This window comes from Saimiri boliviensis, chromosome 1, assembly GCF_048565385.1.
Source record: "Saimiri boliviensis isolate mSaiBol1 chromosome 1, mSaiBol1.pri, whole genome shotgun sequence".
In the NCBI taxonomy this organism is placed as follows: domain Eukaryota; kingdom Metazoa; phylum Chordata; class Mammalia; order Primates; family Cebidae; genus Saimiri; species Saimiri boliviensis.
The window spans coordinates 94561552-94574608 of record NC_133449.1 but is presented as its reverse complement, the minus strand read 5'-3'; the positions used below and the strand labels follow the sequence as shown (position 1 = coordinate 94574608).

General features: G+C 43.1%; 1 protein-coding gene across 8 annotated transcripts in view; it reads right to left on the bottom strand.

Moving 5' to 3' along the window:
- The window catches only part of TGFBRAP1 (transforming growth factor beta receptor associated protein 1), a 70863-nt gene that overhangs the window by 17551 nt on the left and 40255 nt on the right, over nucleotides 1-13057 (bottom strand). For all 8 annotated transcript variants that reach the window (XM_074400441.1, XM_074400451.1, XM_074400461.1 and 5 more), the window contains one exon: nucleotides 3110-3192. In XM_074400441.1, the coding sequence (XP_074256542.1) occupies nucleotides 3110-3192 (83 nt within the window). The remainder of the gene's footprint in view (nucleotides 1-3109; nucleotides 3193-13057) is intronic.

Sequence of the window (13057 nt, the reverse complement as noted above, 5' to 3'; positions counted from 1 at the left end):
TAAATGGAAAAGATCAGCAATAGCATTGGCATTGCCTGGGCAGCAAGCCCTCAGCACCCTCCCAAAGTCTGCAGGGGTGCCACGCTCCTGGTCCTCCTCCCCAGCAGGAAACCAGGCTGCCTTTCCTTCCACTCCACTCAGCCTCTCCTGACTTCCCATGGCTTGTACAACCCACAGGATAAATTTCAAACCTCTTAGTATGGCATTCAAGGCTCTTCCAAACTGATCTCAAGCTACCCTACAACTTCAGCCTCCAGCATCCCCCCCACACCCCAACACTTCTACTAGACCTACTTATTTTGCCAGTTTGTAAATTTCATGCCTCTCAGCCTTTGCTGTTGCTGTTCTCTTGCCTGTAGCAGTGGTTCTTGGTAGGAAGCAATTTTGCTTCCTGGGGAACATGTGGCAATGCCTGGAGATAATTTTACCATGACTGGGGTGTGGGCGTGCTATGGCATTTAGTAGGTAGAGGCCAGGGCTGATGCACTGAACCCCTGCAATGCACAGGACAGTACCCTCTGCTCAAAGATCTATCTGGCTCAAAACGTCCACAGTGCCACAGCTGAGAATTAAAGTACAATTCTTGATTTGAGAAATTTCTGCTCATCATTTAAGATCCAGGATGAACCCAGTGAGGATTCCTCCACTGGCTGATGTGAGTGCAACTCTCCCACAGCAGAGTGGGACCTGTGCTGCAGGAAAGGCACACATCCAGTTTCCACGCTAGAATGGGCATGCCAGAGAAGCAGGCACTGGGTCACCCTTCCGTCCCTTGCTCTGACGCTCAGGCCACATTTGCTGAATGAAAGAAGAGCTGATACAGGGACAGGCTGCAGATTGTCTAAGGGAAGAGACACATAGTCCACGTCTCCAGGTTATGAACGATCAGTGTTCTCTTAGTTACCAACCATGACTAGTTGGCAACTGTGGCCTCCAGTATGACACGGGGAAGGAGTCTGAGGACGGGTCCCAGTTCGACAAGGACAAAAAAATCATGATTTATTAGCAATATTTCCTGTGCACAGAAAAGGAAGTGGAATCATCTTTGTCTTAGGATTATCTTCTTCAAATATCAATTCTCAGGCTGGACGTAGTGGCACATGGCTGTGATCCCAGCACTTTGGGAGGCTATGGCAAAAGGATGACTTGAGGCCAGGAGTTTGAGACCAGCCTAGGCCACATAGTAAGAGTCCGTCTCTACAAAAAATAAAACAATTAGCCAGCAGTGGTGGCATATACCTGAAGTCCTAGCTACTCAGGGGGCTGAGGCAGGAAGATCACTGAGCCCAGGAGGTCAATGCTGCAGTGAGCTATGACTGTACCACTGGGTGACAGAATGAGATGCTGCTTCAAAGTGGAAAAAAAAAAAAAAAAAAAAAAAAAGAAATCAGTTCTCTCAGTCACACTTTGACCAAAACCGAACAGAAATTTAAAGTTAAGCCATTAAGAGAGTGAGGTGCAGAAGTAGAGGATCATCGTCCTATTAACAAACAGGCCCCATATCTATTCTCTTACAAAATCTAGGGTACTTCTAGGAATCCATCTGTGGACAATCACCTAATGCTTCAGATTAACTCATGAGAGAAAGAAGACACCTTGGGGTACACCCATGACCCCCAGTGAGGAGGTCTTCAACACTGCAGGGTAACACAAGATACAGCAGAAAAGAGCGTAGGTCTAAAGGGGCAAAAAATCAACTTAAACCCCAAAGCTACGGGTCTTTCCAAGAACAGAGAACAGCACATAAGAGTTGCATAAGAAAAAGTGATATGGGGCCTCATTATTCAAGGAATGATTCCTTCTTTACTCAGAAATCCATTGTCTACACCCGATTTTGTAACAGAGTGCAAGATGAGAGCCAGAGTGGATGTAAGGACATGGCTGGTCGTGGGCAGACCTCCTACAGAACAGGCAGGGGAGGCATTCTGCTCAAGTCACTACTTAGATGAAAATATCTATTTGTGGGCTTCCTATACATGCTATTTCTTAGATAGCTGTAAACTGTGCAGAATCTATTCTGGAGAGACATTCTGAGAACTTACTCTAAAGGCAGCACCTGAGTAGCATATTTCAAGACTCTCATAGCAGGTCTAACTTAATCTTCTGCCAAGAGTGCTGAGCAAGACCTGGGAGAGCTAACTCCTGCCTCACTGAGCTCTCAGCTGTGGGGTGACAGCAGCCTCAGCGTGGCAGCGAGGCGTGCCTATAGGGCAGGCGTGGCAAGCGGGGGAAAGGGGAGAACGCACTCGACAGCCCACAAGCACGTCCGACAAGCACAGGAGTAATCACAGTGCCAGAAGGGACCTCCTTAAGAGAAACTCAATTTTCTAGCTGGGCGCAGTGGCTCACGCCTGTAATCCCAGCACTTTGGGAGGCCGAGGTGGGTGGATCACGAGGTCAAGAGATCGAGACCATCCTGGTCAACACGGTAAAACCCCGTCTCTACTAAAAATACAAAAATTAGCTGGGCATGGTGGCACGTGCCTGTAATCCCAGCTACTCAGGAGGCTGAGGCAGGAGAATTGCCTAAACCCAGGAGGCAGAGGTTGTGGTGAGCCAAGATCGCGCCATTGCACTCCAGCCTGGGTAACAAGAGTGAAACTCCGTCTCAACCAACCAAACAAACAAACAAACAAAAAGAGAAACTCAACTTTCTAAGAGCTGACCAGGAATAGAACACTGAGAAGGTCTTTAGAGGATGAAGGAAAGTTCCGTAGGTCTCCCAGAAGTTCTGTTATTTTTTCCCTAAGCTCACAGCCTCTGGTAAAAATCTCTGGAGATAAAGAGTGAACCACAGTGCTTTCCCAGGAGTCCTCTGCATGTTAGCAGATCCACTCTTTAGCATTTTCTCCTGGCAAAACAATCTTGATGCTTACATGGGCCTAGTGTCTGTGCCCTTCCTCTGCTCCATCTGAGACATCTGGGTGAGGGGTGACAATGATGAACCAGCATTGGGGGGGATCTGCTGTCACACACAACCCCCAACACGTCCACCTGAAGCACAATCTAACGACGCAACACATCCCGCTGCAACGTCACACCGGAAACGCAGGTTCTGGCCACAGAGGGACACTGTGGTGGCAGTCTTGCTACCAGCACCTCAAATTACCTGAAGAGCTCTTTAGCTTCCAGGAACTGAAGCTGTGCAAACTGTATAAATCCCGCCTGCTGCAGAATCCTTCTGTACATTACCTGCAAGGAAAGACAGGTGTAACCTCTTAGCAAATCCTGAAACTATCATGGCAGGGTTAAATTTGTCTAACCCAAGCTAAATGTTCATTACAAGACAAATGTAAAATTACAAGTTAAGGAAAAAACAAGACATATATGAAATTACATGTATCTGTCTCTTTATAGATTTATTTTCATAATTCCCTAGTACTTTCCAAATGCACGCCTCGGTCTCTGAGTGTCCTCCTCATTAACTCACAGGACTTCAATGAGTCCCTGTACTTGTGTTGCTGAGTTGGATATCAACAACCCTGATGTTTCTGGCAGTCTAGGAGCTGCCTGGCCTTCTTCCACTCTTCTGGAGTTGAACTCACAATAGCACCTCTCAGAGACTCGCTCAGAGCACAGGGCCGACCCATTTCATAACGAAACATAAACACCCAGGCTTTCTTAGCCAGAGATGCAGAAATGCTGCGTGTTCCATCTCCTGCTGGTGATGCCCAACCCACTCTAACAACCAGCATCCGACGCTCCTGCAATAAAGGTGCCAGTTTATCTTGTTTACTCCACTACGACCCATGTTTCCATGACCACTTTGTTCTTGTTACATCCGGCAATAGCAAAACGCACGTTAGGAACCTGCTATGTGGGTCCCACGCCAGCCCCCTCACCGTCCAGCACGGCTGGTGTCCGAGTCCTGTCCCTCGTCCGTATGAAATGGCTCCTGGACATGTTTCTTCACTCCGTTCCCATAGATGCCACCACCATAGCCCGGGCTCTAATTGTCTCATGAGTAAAGACTGTGTTTTAATTACCCTCTCTGACTTAGACACCTCCCCCTTCCAACCTGTCCTTCCTTTTGACAGCCACACATTTTGTGAAGGCACAGCACACACAACACTCACCTAGTGTCTCCCACGACTAGCTTAGCATCTGCCTTTCAGTCAGTGCTCAGTGATCAACTCTCAGATCCATATGTATGAAACTCCACTTCCATTGTCACTCACTATCCCCATCTTACAGGAACAAAAATTCTGCCCAGAGATGTTAAGTTTTTAGCCCCAACTTACTAAAATCAGAATTGGTAGGACCATTAAAACCAGACATTTCCGATTCTGGAGCCCAAATCTTTCCACGCACTGATTCTTCCAGGTACACAGCAGGCAGTTGGTGTGTCACCCACTGAAGGAACAAGGGAAGTGGAGCCTCAGTGCTGAAACGCTATCAATCCTGTTCTCTCAAATTACCGTTCAAAGGGCTTTCACTCAGCACCACAAGATAGGGTAGAGAAAAACAAAAAACAAACAAACAAACAAAAAAACCAACAACAAAAAAACACTTTCACTACCCAGTAGTTTTAAAAGCCTCTCAGAAGCATAGCAACCATTCCTCACCTACTTCCAGTAGAAATCCCCTTAGAGACGTAAAAACAAAGCAAGCTACTTAAACCTCTCAGTTTTCTCTTTACCATCTGTCTTTATTTTCTTCCCTGAAACCAGCCATTTCTGACCTAAAGACTGACCCAATTATAACACCTAACAATAAGCAAAAGGAAAAGGGGCAAAAGTTCCGTTGCCTGGGAATACCAGTTCCATTTCTGAAAGTAGAAACACTGGAGGCCAGTCACTTAGCAGAAGGGATGCAAAGGACCCATCAGCTGCAGTGGAAAAATTCTCAATCACACCCAGGCTTGGTGAGGAGAAAACAACTGAACGGCAATTTATTCCTTAAGGCGGTAGGATCTAAATGTCATCCACTCTTCCCCTATCTGCAGGGAAATGGAAATTACTTTTGTGGGCACTCCGGATCTCCAAGAATAAGGGGTTATTTTCTATACTCTAGTCTGGGAATCCTACTTGCACACTTGGAAGGAGAATCCAAAGAAGTTTTTCATTCCGGATGTAAGCATCACAGATGCTGAAGCCTGGGATGATACAGAGAACACCGTCGGATTTCACCTACAAATGCCTGATCAGAAACTTTACCAAGCACGGTCAAGTCTTGGTTCTCTGAAGGCGACAGTCTCACTTCCAAACTGACTACTATGATCGATGCCTCCTCCTGCTCTCTGCTCAGGTGATCCCGAGCCATGAAACCTGGAGCCAGGTAGGGTGTCAGGGAAAAGATGAGATGGACGAGTACATATGAAGGACAGAGAACAAGAAAGTCGGTTTATCTCCAGAGCTAACTCAACAGTGGAAAGTCCAAGTCTCTATTTTCATTACCAGCTCATCCTTCAGTGTAATGCAGTGGTACAATTTCCCAAGTGAAGACAGTAAGTCAGCAGAGCAGCCCTCTAAGGAGCTACTCTATGCTGTACAGAGGCTGCAGGCCAAATGCCTCCCCCAGGCTTAAGAGGCTGCATGGATTCCGGAAGCAAGTTGAAACTGAAGTCAAAATCCTTATTATTAGTATTATATTTCTGAACTGAGATTTCTTACACTTGTGATTTGGGGAATTGACAGAAGATTCTAATCTAAAGATTTCTAAACCTGTTTCCAAGGCTGCATTGTCTAAGTTAAATATCATACAAGCGCTTCTGGAGAGAACAGTTCTTCCAAGCACTAAATTCAAAGGGCAGCTTCTTTCACGGCTCTGCCTTACTATGCACTGCCTAACAAAATACACAACCTTCCTAACTAATGGAATGTGACTCAGCCTTGAAAAGGAAGGAAATTCCAACACATGTTGCAACACAGATGAACCCGGAGGACACCGCGCTCAGTGCAGTCAGCCAGTCACAAGATAAATACTGTATTATTCCCCTGATACGAGGTCCCTAATGCAGTCACAGACAGAAAGCAGAATGGGGGCTGCCATGGGGGCTGCCAAGGGCTGGTGAGGGGTGTAGGGTGGGGAGGTGGGGAGTTCAATAGTAAAGCATTTCTGCCTGGGAAGATGAAAAGGTCTGGAGATGGATGGTGCTGATGGCTGCACAGCATTGCGAATACACTCAATGCCACAGAACTACACACTCAAAAATAGCTAAAACTGTAACATTTATGTTATGTGTGTTCTACTACAATTAAAAAAAAAATTATCCAGGTAGATGTTTTTCCTTTACTGAATTTTGGTAGTAGCCAAAGGCTTCTCATTTCTTTGGTGATCTGTGCTGGTACAGACTGAGGTGAAATGCTCTGAAATCAGAATGTGGGTCTGAGTGCAGGCTCTTCCCGTCATTAGCTGTGTGGCCTTGGGTGGGTTATTCTGTCTCTCCATGCTGCATCTTCATCTTTATACAGGGAGCAGAGCCGTGCAACCTCAGAGCTGGGGTGAGGACTAAGAGAGTACAGTTGGGTGTGGCCGTCACAACAGTACCTGGCATGCAGTAAAGCACACAATAAATGTTGTCTCTCTCTTTTAGCACTTCTAACAAATGCCAGGCTTTAACTCTTTCCATCATCTTCCAGGTCTGTCTGCTTGATTCTGTCGCACCACTGTGAGTAATGGAGGGAGAGGGATACATCCTTTTCTAATAAAAGAGCTGAAGAAAATCAGGTTTTAAAAGGAGACTTCCCACAAGCAGCTGGAACAACCACACGATGGCCGCACCCATGCCCTCACGTGACAAGAGCCAGTTCCTCAGATATGGCGCCTTAGGTGGCTACACCAGATCCTAGGCCAAATGTGATACAAAAACGCATCAAGTGGTGAGGCCTGGATAAGGAATACAATGGAGTCATTTACTGCAACTCAGAAAAATATTTTCTTTCAAGTTTGTAAAAACTAGGTAGGTCAAATGTGGGCTCACACTAGAACATTTTTCATCGTTATAGTTAGAGCTTTTTGAGAAAGATGACAACCACAACCAAATGAGTCTGCAAATACCCCAGCAGGATACACACCACATAAACCCTGGAGCCAATGGGAGATAAACGGGCACACAGGGACGATGAAGACTCCTGAGCCAGGGGCAAGGACAGCACGAACAGGCTGCCTCTCCCCTTCCTGAGCTTCCCTCTCCAGCTACGGCTGGTTCTTTAATTCAAGGGATGGGATGGGACTAAAAGGCAGTGGGTCACCCTGACTAGACTATACAATCAACCACAGACCTGGGGAAGGGAAACTGGCAAACACTGTTGCTGACAGTCAGCTACCAAGGTGCAGAGAACAGCCAGACCACTAAGATTCATATATAATGCCCTGTAACATGGAGAATATAACACGAATATATGAGACATAAGTATCATTCTTGTAAGTACAGCCAAATTCTAAACACAAATTGGCATGAATGTTATCATTTTAACTATATTCATACCGCCCTTTTTTTCACTTATTAAAAAAACCATGTAAGATATTGTCTAAACAGAAACATCTTTCCCAAATATATTGGGTGGAACAAGAGGGCTGTGGCATTCTCCTTGTTAAAAAGGCAATGTGTCCTAATTGAATAAGTTTGTAAACAGGTGTGCATGTATATGTATCTATATACACAAATGCTGTTATATAAAATATATAAACTGAAATGCACTTAGTCATATAGATATAAAATATACAACTATATCATGCATAAAATGATGCATTTATATATATATATATATATATATATATATATATATATACACACACACACACACACACACACCCATACATACATATATTCCTTTTTGAGGATTCACAAAAAGTTAATAAAATACAGTAATATATACCCTCTTAGGGACTCACAATAAGTATTAGTATATATTGAAGGCGCTAAGAAAACCTTTAATTAAGAAACCCGATTAACTTAACCTTCCAAAATATAATCTTCCTCCCACCCTGCACCTGTTACTGTCCCTGCACGTGTTTGGTGAAACAAACCTGGAAACCTTGATTCAGAAGGAAGCCTGCAGTGAACATACACAAAGCAGGAAAGGTGGTCAATTTCAATCATGGGAATGGGGAAGGGAGGCAGCGAGGGAGTGGCAAGAAAAGAGGGAGAGCACACACAGCAAAATTTACCAAAAAAGAAAAAAAAAAGGGCCAGGAGCGGTGGCTCAAGCCTGTAATCCCAGCATTTTGGGAGGCTGAGGCGGGTGGATCACAAGGTCAATAGATCGAGACCATCCTGGTCAACATGGTGAAACCCCGTCTCTACTAAAAATACAAAAAATTAGCTGGGCATGGTGGCGCGTGCCTGCAATCCCAGCTACTCAGGACGCTGAGGCAGAATTGCCTGAACCCAGGAGGCGGAGGTTGCGGTAAGCCGAGATCGCGCCATTGCACTCCAGCCTGGGTAACAAGAGCAAAACTCCGTCTCAAAAAAAAAAAAAAAAAAAAAAAAAAGCCCAGACTCTTGGGAAGGATATACACAAAAAATTGCAACACTGGTGACTTTTAGAGAGAAAAATGATGTGCTAAGGAAGAAAAGGAGACTTGTCATTTTTTTTTAACCACATGCATGTATTTTTTTCTTTTCAAAATTCTGTACTTCCTTTCCAAAATTCAAAATTCCTAAGTAATATATTCAATATGGCTCAAATTTTGAGGCATTCAAAAGGGATACAGTGAGCCCTCTCATTCCTGTCCCAGCCAGCAGATACCCTCCAAAGGGAATCAGTTCTATTAATTCCTAGTGTAGCCTTCCAGAGATATGTTACATATTGATGAACAAATACTTTTACGCCATTTTAATAGTGGTAGCGTGTTATACAGGCTTGCGTACTTTGCGTAACGTATTCTACCTTAATTCTATGTGTTAAGCCCTAAAGGCCTTGACGCTCGTCCTGGCTGCACAGCGCTGCACCTCCTCTCTGGGCCATAATACATTTAAGCATGCCCCACTGGCCGCCTCTAGGTTTTGTTGGTTTTTAACAAACAATAAACAAAACTTTTTTAAGCAAAAAGTTTTCTGTATTTGCTATTTCAAACTTCAGTGACCAGATCTGTAAAATACACTTCTGGGTATGGAACTGTAAGTTGTAATGTTGACAAATATTCTTGAATTGCCCTCCCAAGAGGCTGTATCAATTTAAATTGTTATAGGTGACACCTGAAAGTGCCAGTTACCCCATCATTTACTAGTATGGTATTATCAAAGTCTCCGATCTCTGATAATCTAATGAATGAAAAACATATTTGTATATTCTTATTGTGCATACCTCTCTATGAGAGACAAAGCACCTTTTCACATATTTATTAGATAGGCGATTCCTTTATTTATTTATTTATTTATTTATTTATTTATAGATAGTCTTGCTCTGCCATCCAGGCTGGAGTGCAGTGGTGCAATGGCACAATCTTGGCTTACTGTAACCTCCGCCTCGTGGGTTCAAGTGATTCTTGCACTTCAGCCTCCCACATAGCTGGAATTACAGGTGCATGCCATCATGTTAGACTAATTTTTGTATTTTTAGTAGAGATGGGGTTTCACCATGTTGGCCAGGCTGGCCTCAAACTCCTGATCTCAAATAAGCCTCTCGCCTGAACCTCCCAAAGTGCTGGGATTATAGGCGTGAGTCACTGCATCTGGCCAGCAATTTCATTTTCTATAAAATGTGTTCATATTCATTTTTCTATTGGGCTTTTCATATTTCTTTTATATATCCCAAGGAATTCTTAAGATATTAGAGAAATCAGCCCTCTTTCTGTTCTGTAAACTATAAATATTTTTCCTAGTTTGCTATTTCTCTTGAATGTGTTTATAGGTTTTGCCATGCAGAATATGTATCTGAAAGAGAGAGTGTATGTGTGAATTTATTTTTTTCTTTCTGGATTCTGTGTTTTCAAATAAATTATCTTAAAATGTTTCAAAGCCAGCAGGCACAGTGGCTCACGTCTGTAATCCCAGCACTGTGGGAGGTTGAGGTGGACAGATAACTTAAGGTCAGGAGTTTGAGACCAGCCTGGCCAACATGGTGAAACCTTGTCTCTACTAAAAATATTTTTAAAATTAGCCAGCATGATGGCATGTGCCTGTAATCCCACCTACTTGGTAGACTGAGGTAGGAGAATTGCTTGAACCTTGGAGGTAGAGGTTGCAGTGAACTGAGATTGTGCCACTGCACTCCAGTCTGGGGGACAGAGTGAGACTTCTTCTCAAAAAATTAAATACACAAAATGTTCTAAAACCAAGGTATCTGAGAAGGTGGTGGCTGTCACAAACAGAATGCTTGTGTCTCCCTAAAATTCCTGTTGAAACCATTCCCCCTAGGGTATCAGGAAGTATAGCCTTTGGGAGGTAATTAGGATTACATGAGGTTATGAGGTACAGCCCTAATGAATGGGATCTGAGTAGTGCCCTTATAAGAATCCTGAGAGAGCTTGCTTCTGTCTCTGCCATGTGAAGACAAGATGGCCATCTATGAATCAGGAAGCTGGCCATCCCCAGACACCAAACCTGCAGACAACCTGTATCGTGGCCTCCAGTACTGAGAAATACATGTTTGTTGTTTAGGCTACCCAGTTTATAGTATTCTGTTCTAGCAATATGAGATGACTAAGAAGGTAAAGGTGTAGTTTTTTAATCTCTCAGTCTCCTCTCAAAAAAGAGAGAGAATGATTGGTTCACAACAGCACTATTCACCACAGCCTAAGGTGGTAGCAACTTAATCATCAACAAATGAATAAGTAAACAAAATGTGGTAAGTATATACAATGGAATATTATGCAGCCTTAAAAAGAAAGAAGATTCATCCATGCTGCAACATGGATGATCCTTGAGGACATTATGTAAGAGAAATAAGCCAGTCACAGAAGGACAAATACTGTATGACTTCACTTCTGTGAGGTTGCTAGAGTAGTCAAATTCATAGAAACAGCAAGTAGAAGTGGGGGTTGCCAGGGCCAGGTGCAGAGGGAATGGGTGGGCATACAGTGGGAAGTGGGAGGTGACTTTGCAGGCTCCAATTTGCCATGTGTGCCAACATGGAGAACTTTGACATAAAAGAAATCTGTATGCCTTGTTTGGGCCTCTAAGCAAAAAGATCAAGTCACTCCAAGGGAAAGAAATTCAGATTGCCATCAGATTTTTCACTGCAACTCTATCATGATAGAACATATTTAAGTTCCTCATTGAAAGATAAGATGAGTAGAGGATTTTATATCCAGCCAAACTGGCCCTCAATGAACTGTCATTGTCATCAACAAGCACAAACTCAGAGACAGTGTTCCCATATTTCTATCGTGAAATATCTACCAGAGGACTGCTTTAGAAAACCAAAATGACTGGAAAGACATCAACAGAATATTTGATGGTGAGCATTCAACACATATTTGTCCACAGAACTAAGAGACCAAATAGCATGTGACAGGCTGGTTGCTCTGAAAAAGTACAGACAATATAACCATCAAAAAAATAGGGGAGAATGGGAGATTACATAAAAAAGACGAGATGCTTGCTGACTGCCTTCTGGGTATCAGCTGGGAGTAAAGGGCTATTTCTCCAAAGCAGATGCTGAGGAACACAGGGGAAGAGTGATGAAGACATTACCGGCTAATTTCAAACACAGCTCCAAGTGAGAAAGCAACAGACAACAGAAACCCTCCCAGAAAAAGAGAGCATAAAGGAATTTAGAAGGTGAATAATACTAAAGTAATCATTAGAATAAAAAATACAACACAAACACTCACACCAAAAGACAGGTAAGAAGGGAGGAAGAAAGAGAGAGACAGTGACAGTGGGAAGAAGGAAGGGAAAGAAAGTATGAGGTGGGGTAGAAAGGGGGAAGAGGGAGAGGGGGAGAGTGGGGGGGTGAAAAGGGGGAACACCGAGAGGGGGAGAGTGAGAGAGTGAGAGAGAGCGAGAGAGAGAGAGAGAGAGAGAATATGCAAATAAAACAGACTATACAGTAAAAGGGGGGAGGTATAGTCAAAGAAGTCTAAACTCAGTTTTTCTCTTCTCAGTTTCACTCTATAGTGAATAGAGTGAAAGATTTTTTTTGCATCAATATTGATTTACTATTTTACTTTTGAGCTATGTAAATATTTTACATAGTTATAAAGCAAATTAAATTTTAAAAAGCAATCCCTAAAAAACTAAAAGTCAAATGAAACAAATGAACCTAACTACATATATAAAGCTGGTAGCAGAACCACACAGAGAACTATCCCACATGACATTAGAACAGTAATTTGAGTGTATAGCCCAGTGAGATTTTCCCTAAGTATTAAAACAAAACAAAAAAGCAAAGCAAAAACATTCACTGGATGAGTGTAGAGATATGAGCACTGACCAGATACCCAGCACATGAAGGCATCAGTGCTGACGTGGGGAAGTGACGACGATGCTACTGTGGTTACATTTCAAAGGAGGCATCGTGCTTTTTAGAGACATGTCCTGAAATGTCTTTCGATGAAATGGAAAAAAAATCTATCGGAGCTCAAGCTTAAATATAAACACTACCCATATTATGTGACAGAAATCAAGTAATTTTTTGTGTGTGTGACACAAACCTTTGTCTATAAAGCAAGATGTCCCTTTACTGTCTCTTGTTTTAAATACAGCATTCTAAACCATAATATAATTTAAGGCCTGCTTTCTAAAGTTCTGAGCAACCCTTTTGGAACTCCTAAAGAAATGATCCTTAATTCCAGCCCCACAGTCAAACTTCTTGACAAACCCCTTGCTAATCCAGAACTCAGGGAAGCGAAACCAGCCCTTGCTTTAAATGAAGGGAAAGGAGTGCCGTGGTGAAGAAGTTTACTGAGCTCAAGCTTTTCATCTTCTCCCTTCTCTTGGTTTCTCTTAGTGTGGAGTCTAGCATGTGGTCACAAGCACTCTAAAACTAAAAGAAGCAATCTACTTAACCATATGAGCTGAATCTAATCCTTTAAAACATACACATTTAGGAAAAGTCATTTCTAAGCTTTTTTTTTTTTTTGCATCAATATTGTCTTATTGTTTAAGGTTTCTATTTCAAACAAAAACTCCGTGCTGCCAATCTTTATATCACAGCTCTGCTGGAAG